The 7,131-nt window shown below is 33.9% G+C and overlaps 1 protein-coding gene across 1 annotated transcript; it reads left to right on the plus strand.

Annotated features, from left to right (window-relative positions):
• Positions 1-500: 500 nt before the first annotated feature.
• LOC145597388 (protein NRT1/ PTR FAMILY 6.3-like) lies at positions 501-6,135 on the plus strand. The gene is made up of 5 exons (XM_081653542.1): positions 501-797; positions 930-1,107; positions 1,350-1,389; positions 1,990-2,555; positions 4,975-6,135. The coding sequence occupies exons 1-5, from the start codon at positions 680-682 to the stop codon at positions 5,852-5,854; spliced, it is 1,782 nt and encodes a 593-aa protein (XP_081509668.1). The 5' UTR covers positions 501-679; the 3' UTR covers positions 5,855-6,135.
• The last annotated feature ends 996 nt before the right edge of the window (positions 6,136-7,131 follow it).

Genomic DNA, 7,131 nt, shown 5'->3' on the forward strand with positions numbered 1-7,131 from the left:
GAGGTTTAATTTCTCTTATATTATAGTAATAAAATCGTCACATTTTCTTTTACTATGAGTTGGTACTCATCACGTAATTTATATAAATTAATAATTCTTGTGATTTCTATTAGTGATTGAAGTATGATGAATTTCAAATAATTCAAAAAGATAGAAAGTGATATTGTCTTATTACCCATTTATAGTATAATAGTTGATAAATATTTTTTTAATTACTAGAATTGATTCAAAATCTCTTGTGTGCTATACAAGTATTGTTAACTTTACTATCCTTGTAAACCATGGTATGTAGGGTGTAGCAATAATATAATTATCCTTCCCCAATAACAACCCTCCTCTGTCTCTATTTCTGTTAAGGTCCACTTGATTCTCGGCCGTAAAATATGCTAACGAATGGACCATCGAAGTAAGATGTAATCACGTAATACAGTTAGTATATTCTATAACAAAGTGGGTCCTATTATGAATCACAACACGTAGGATACAATATTAGGAGAGTCTTCCCTAAGCCACTGCTATAAAAGGGGTTGGATTCCTCTTTAACGTGAAAAAATCACATTTCTCTTGTTTCTCTTTTCCTATTACCTTACTTTCATTTTCTATATACTTCTCACCACAAGTTTACCTCAAAAGAAAAATACTCAAAAAAACAAACTACAACTAACGCTAGCTGAAAATAATGGCTCTTCCCGTAACTGATGATTTTGGAAAAACTCTTAGTGATGCCTGGGACTACAAAGGTCTTCCTGCTAATCGCAGTAAGACTGGCGGTTGGATTCCTTCCGCCATGATTTTAGGTCGCCATTTCTTAACCTTTTAATTCATTTTCTCGCTTAGTTTGTTTTCAAGAAATAACTCGCTAGTTGCACATTTAATAATTGTCGCATTATTTGAAAGCACATCTAATTATATTGTTTTTTGTGGCGCAGGTGTGGAGACATGTGAGAGGTTGATAACATTAGGGATTGCATTCAACTTGGTAACATACTTAACTGGGGTAATGCATTTAGGGAATGCTACCTCGGCTAATACGGTCACCAACTTCCTTGGTACCTCCTTCATGCTCTGCCTCCTTGGTGGCTTCATTGCTGACACCTTTCTTGGCCGGTTTGTTTCTCCCTCTTCCACCTAAATTTTTATTAAATTTTAATTATTGTAATAAAAAAATTATGTAGTCATTAACTCTAAGTAAGCGTGGTCGATATTCTCCATGATAAAAATTCAAAAAAATGCAAATATTTCTTTTTCTTTTTAATTAAAATGATGCATGAATTATTCCTAAAATTGTTTTTTGATATTAGCTTACTTATATTCTGATTCCTTTATTCTTGGATTTTTTGTTTTAACAGGTACTTAACCATTGCTATCTTCGCCACAGTCCAAGCATTGGTAATTAATTAAGATTACAATCTTCTTTTCATATCTTTCTCCATGGGCCGGGATAGGTTTAGGGCCTTTTTTATTCAATTGAAAATAATTTATAATAAGTTAGCCCAAGTTCAAATTACATACAACTAAAATATGTTCTAACTAATTTTAATAAGTTTTGTAAACTTTACAAATATAGATAAGGTTAACAAGCTGAAATCAGGTGAATAAAATACACTCTAAATGGATTCCCCTTTCCTAATACTATGAATTGAATCTACTAACATGGATCATGAAAGAGTTGCCATTTAAAAAGCTCAGGAATGTAACATATTGAATCGACCCTTAATTGAAAAGTGCAATTTACTATTCAATCATAGTGATGATGATTTTAGTAATAATATTATACATATAAAATAAATTAATCATGCATGGGATAATTCAATTGACTAATACCAACCAGATAAAAAAAAACTGTAAACGTAAACAATGAAAATTAAAATTACATAACTTTTGATCATAACGCTAATTAAAACATTTTGTATGATTTGTTTCTATATTTGATTGGATATACAAAACATATAACATGAAACTGAAAATATGTATATGTTGATTGTGTAGGGTGTGACAATATTAACCATATCAACTATAATTCCGAATTTGCGTCCACCCCCATGCCCGGAGAACTCCTCGACGTGTATTAAAGCCAACGGGACGCAGCTTGGTGTTCTCCACCTAGCACTCTACTTGACAGCTTTAGGGACAGGCGGTCTAAAATCGAGTGTATCAGGGTTCGGATCAGATCAATTCGATGACAAGGACAAGGATGAAAGAAGTATGATGACGACATTCTTTAATTGGTTCTATTTTATTGTAAGCATAGGGTCACTAGCAGCAGTCACAGTGTTGGTCTACATTGAAGATAATTTGGGAAGGCAGTGGGGTTATGGAATTTGCGCTTGTGCTGTAGTGGTTTGCCTTATACTGTTCCTTTTGGGAACTAAACAATACCGTTTTAAGAAGCTTGCTGGTAGCCCGCTCTCTCAGATAGGCGCAGTTGTAGTCGCGGCTTGGAAAAAGAGAAAGATTGAACTGCCTGCTGACTCTTCTCAACTCTTTACCGTTGATGAAGTTGCACAAACTAGTGTTAAAGCTAAGCAAAAACTTCCTCACAGCAAGCAATTCAGGTCTGTTTTCATACTCCTGTCTTTTTTTTTTTACTTTTCTTTGGTTTTGGCTATGAAAATTAAGTCATGCGAGATTATGTTAGATTCGTTTTAATATTGTTTAAATATCAATCATCTTTACTCTTGTTGCATACTATATAGTAAAATTAGGCTGCTTTGGAATGTTTTGTAATTATCTGCTGCCGATTAGGTGCACTTCACATATTAGTTAAATTGTGTTTTCAGATTGTTTGTCCTATGTACAAAACTTGTTACAAATATCTGGAAAATAGTAGAAAAACTACTAGTATTAAGAGACAACTAGTTATTATAAATAATAAAGTTATTAGAAACATTATAGACCAAGGTTGGGCAGGGAATCAGGGATGGATAATGATTAGCTGGCAATAAGTGGCAAGTAGTGATACATCATACATCCTAGTATGATAGTATACAAATTGCCTGGACCATATATATTTATATATACTTTCATCTATCTTGAGGAGACAAACTAAATGTTATTATGTATTTGTTTTGCTAAGAAGAGTATTAAAACATTAACATCATCTCATCAGCCACTAGGTATATCATGTTAAGTGAATGATAGTCCCTTAATTTGTTAGATCTTATCTGGCCGGACTAATTAAGTAACTTCAATCATTTTAGTTGGGCAAGTTTTTTAGTTTCAAGAATACACACAATACGGATGAACAAAGTTTACATGAAATGTCATTGCATGATTTAGTAATATCAAATTTGTTTCTTAACTAAACTCACAAACAATCCAGATAAATAATTAATTAATTGTCTGTTCTGGTAATGAAAAACTACTATGTATTAGTGTTAGAGATATGAGATATCCGAAAATATTACACATATATTTTCCGATATCTAATATCTCTAACAATTAGACATAACATAAAGAAAAAATAACCATTTTTATTTTCAGTAAGTTAATTTTTCCTGTTTTTTAATATATAAAAAGTAATGATTAGTGAGCCATAATGTGATTTTATGGACTGAATGCATGAATAAAATAATAAAGATAAGAAACAGAGATCACATAAGTTTATGAACATAAAGAAGCTGCACATCCCAATCTAAGTGTGACCACCTGAAAATTAAGTTTATTAACTTTTTTTGTATTTGTCTGGTTTATCAACTTTTTAACCTAATAATGTCAAAACAAGTTTTGGGAAAATGTTTTCATGAAAAACGTTTGGCTATGAAAATGAGCCACCAAATTTAAGATTCTCCATACTAGTAAAGATTCAGATCGGATTCTTTGGCAACAAATTCAACAAACCAATGCTTTTCTAACTTTTGTGGCTGCCACTTACATATCTCCATCCACCACATCCATCAATTATGATAAAACAATCCGAGATTCTTTCCTATGATTCTATAAAGTTGGTCAATTTTAACTTTTGTCTTTTTGAAGATTTTTATGGTATTCAATGCATCTGAGTACTTTTCTCAAATTCTTGATACTTTTTCTACTACTATTGATTACTTCATTTTTAGTCAATCAGTTAAAGTTATAAGCTAAGTTCAATATTTGGCATGAAAACACATATTTAGATTGTCCAACTCGTACTTTATTAGACTTAATCAGGGTGGATAATTATATAATAGACCAACATGTCGGATCATTGATGATAAACTCTAGAGTATTATTAGTGAGGAAGGTGTTGAATTTGGAATAATGTGTCAGTCACGAGCAAGCACGTAAATACAGTGGCTTGGTTGTTTAAAAAAGATGAGAGAAGGCCGGGTTGGTTGTTTTATTGAAAGTCAATCCGAGAAATGACCTCCCCCAGTTATATAAACAAACAGATGAATACAGGAAACAGAGAGTGTCACATTTTTCTATTAGCTGTGCTCTATGCTAGCGTACACACCGCCCACTCTCAAACTCTTTGAATATTCATTTCTTCACTTGATTGGAATCTACACTTTTGATTTTCGTAAAATGTCTCTAATAATTATAATAAATAATAAATGATAATAATAATTTAGTCTTTACGAAGCTAGATTCATTGGATCCCCTTTTTTCAAAATATTTGTCCCTCAAGTAACCAACACTATAGATGATCCCAGCAATTTTATTTTTCTACTTACGGCAATTAGATTGATTTTAATAATCTTGTTTACCTAATTATAATCTAATTCGTTGAATTTTCTGCTGCATATGATTTGGTATGCCAATGTTATAACAGTACTATCTACTAATCTACTATTCCCCAACTTGCATGATCGACCTATCCCTAATTCATAGACTATCATCTATTATTGTTCCAACTTGTAAGACTTTTTTTTTGCTATTTAATTTTATGGTTTTCGTGTCTTTGACGGATTGACCTAGACATCTATTAATATATGGATATATATACAATAATAATTGAAGAAACTAACGTTAATTATTTGTTGATCAATATAGGTTTTTGGACAGGGCTGCCATAAAGACCGCCGAAATGGGCGAAGACTTGGCAACCGTAAGCAAATGGGACTTAATGACACTGACCGATGTAGAAGAGGTGAAAATGATCGTAAGAATGCTTCCAATTTGGGCTACAACTATAGAGTTTTGGACTGTTCATGCTCAAATGACAACATTCTCCGTGTCACAAGCCGTGACTATGGACCGTCACATTGGTTCTAAATTCCAAATCCCACCAGCCTCAATGACGGCCTTCCTCATTGCTAGTATTCTCCTTACAGTCCCTATTTATGACCGTCTTGTGGCTCCCATTGCAGCTCGGTTGTTCAAAAACCCACAAGGCCTCTCACCACTTCGCCGTGTTGGTGTTGGACTATTCTTTGCCACAATCGCAATGGGGGTGGCTGCTCTCACTGAGATCAAAAGGTTGCACGTGGCCAAGTCCCATGGACTAGAGCATGATGCAAATGCGATTGTACCAATATCAGTATTCTGGCTAATTCCACAATTTATATTAACTGGTGCTGGAGAAGCTATGATATATGCAGGACAACTTGATTTTTTCCTAAGAGAATGTCCAAAGGGAATGAAGACTATTAGCACAGGGTTGTTTTTAAGCACACTTGCCCTAGGGTTTTTCTTAAGCACAGTCGTCGTAACACTAGTGAACTCAGTAACTGCCCACAGTACGCCATGGTTAGCGGACAACCTCAACGAAGGGCGGCTGTACAACTTCTACTGGTTGTTGGCCATAATAAGTTTGGTGAACTTTATACTGTTCTTGTTGTGTGCAAAATGGTATGTGTACAAGGAGAAATGGCTTGCTGCTGAGGGATTTGAAATAGAGATGGACGACACACCAGGCCCAGCTTGCCACTGAGACTCAAACTCAGGCCCAAAAAACAAAACAATCTTTTGCATGTACGTGCGTGTTTTTTTGTCTTTGAAAAGATGATAAGTTTGGTAAGAATTCATAAGATAGAAAAAAGCAAGAAATGGAGGTGTAACATATTACATATATATACTCCATAACTAGGATGACTTAATTTTGTCCATGCCCGAAACGCATATGGCTACAACCGGATCGTAAGAACGGTTTGAATAAGGGGCCTTCTTGTATCATACACAAATTTTCAATATACATCAACTCACTTTTCTTTCTCTGCGTCTGTATTTTTTTTTTTTTTTTTTTTTTTTGTATGAGAGTCGAAGCCCACAATTGACCTTAAACTATTAACCTTCGTCCTTCGGTTGGGCCCTGATGGTACATTAGTGGCCCATGCAATGCCGCAAATCAGCCCGCTTAGCAACCATAATCCAGTTTGGGCCTTTGCTGTGACATTTGTCCAAGTGTTCTAAATGAAATGGAATAAGAGTATGTTAGTCGACTATTTTGTAATACTTCCCACCAATTAACAACAAAGAAGACAATCTAAACAATATTAAAAGGCATTCATAAAATTAACCTCATTGAATGGAAACTACATGTATTACCATCTTAGCTATAATTAATTCATGCTCTATTAATCTAAATTTATATATAAATACATATATGTATTAGAATGTAGAATAAATTATTATTGTCATTGTATTATAATTTACCCACGTTAAATTTTAAAAAATTATTAGTCTTTAAAAGTATGCAATATAAAAATGAAATTATTCAAAGTATCACCTGGTATAAAACATAGGTCACACACTAGTTAATGAATTAAAATCATGCAAAACCCGCCTTACGGTCACCAAGATAAATGAATCAACGTTACAAACCATTCAATGCGCTCTCTCTCTCTCCCACTCTCTATCTTAAGCATTTGATATTTAAGATGTTTTTCTGGTAAAGTTAACTAGACCTCCAGCCAAAAGCTCCTATCACTACCCAAAACAACTGATTAGCAAAACTTAGAGGTGGTAAGGGAAGGGGATTTGTTTACAGTCAGGCTCGGGCCTCACAACCCAAGGATGCAAGGCGACCATTGGGCCATTACACAGAAGGTCTTCTTCTCATTCTCTCGACATCTTAACCTAATACAAAGGCTAACTAGAGTATATTTTTTGTTACGCATAAGTTGCAAACTTGCAATTACAAGATGTCACATATAAAATAAGGATTTTAATCGGACACATGGTGGTGGTCTAGTGGATAAAGTTGTTGAA

This window comes from Chenopodium album, chromosome 20 (genome assembly GCF_948465745.1).
Source record: "Chenopodium album chromosome 20, dcCheAlbu1.1, whole genome shotgun sequence".
NCBI classification, from domain to species: domain Eukaryota; kingdom Viridiplantae; phylum Streptophyta; class Magnoliopsida; order Caryophyllales; family Amaranthaceae; genus Chenopodium; species Chenopodium album.

What these genes read in the sequence shown, in the direction of transcription:
- LOC145597388 (XM_081653542.1), top strand. Translation starts at nt 680, where the DNA reads ATGGCTCTTCCCGTAACTGATGATTTTGGAAAAACTCTTAGTGATGCC. An exon ending in TCCTTCCGCCATGATTTTAG is followed by an intron (nt 798 to 929) that starts GTCGCCATTTCT and finishes TTTGTGGCGCAG; the next exon opens with GTGTGGAGACATGTGAGAGG. An exon ending in GCTGACACCTTTCTTGGCCG is followed by an intron (nt 1,108 to 1,349) that starts GTTTGTTTCTCC and finishes TTGTTTTAACAG; the next exon opens with GTACTTAACCATTGCTATCT.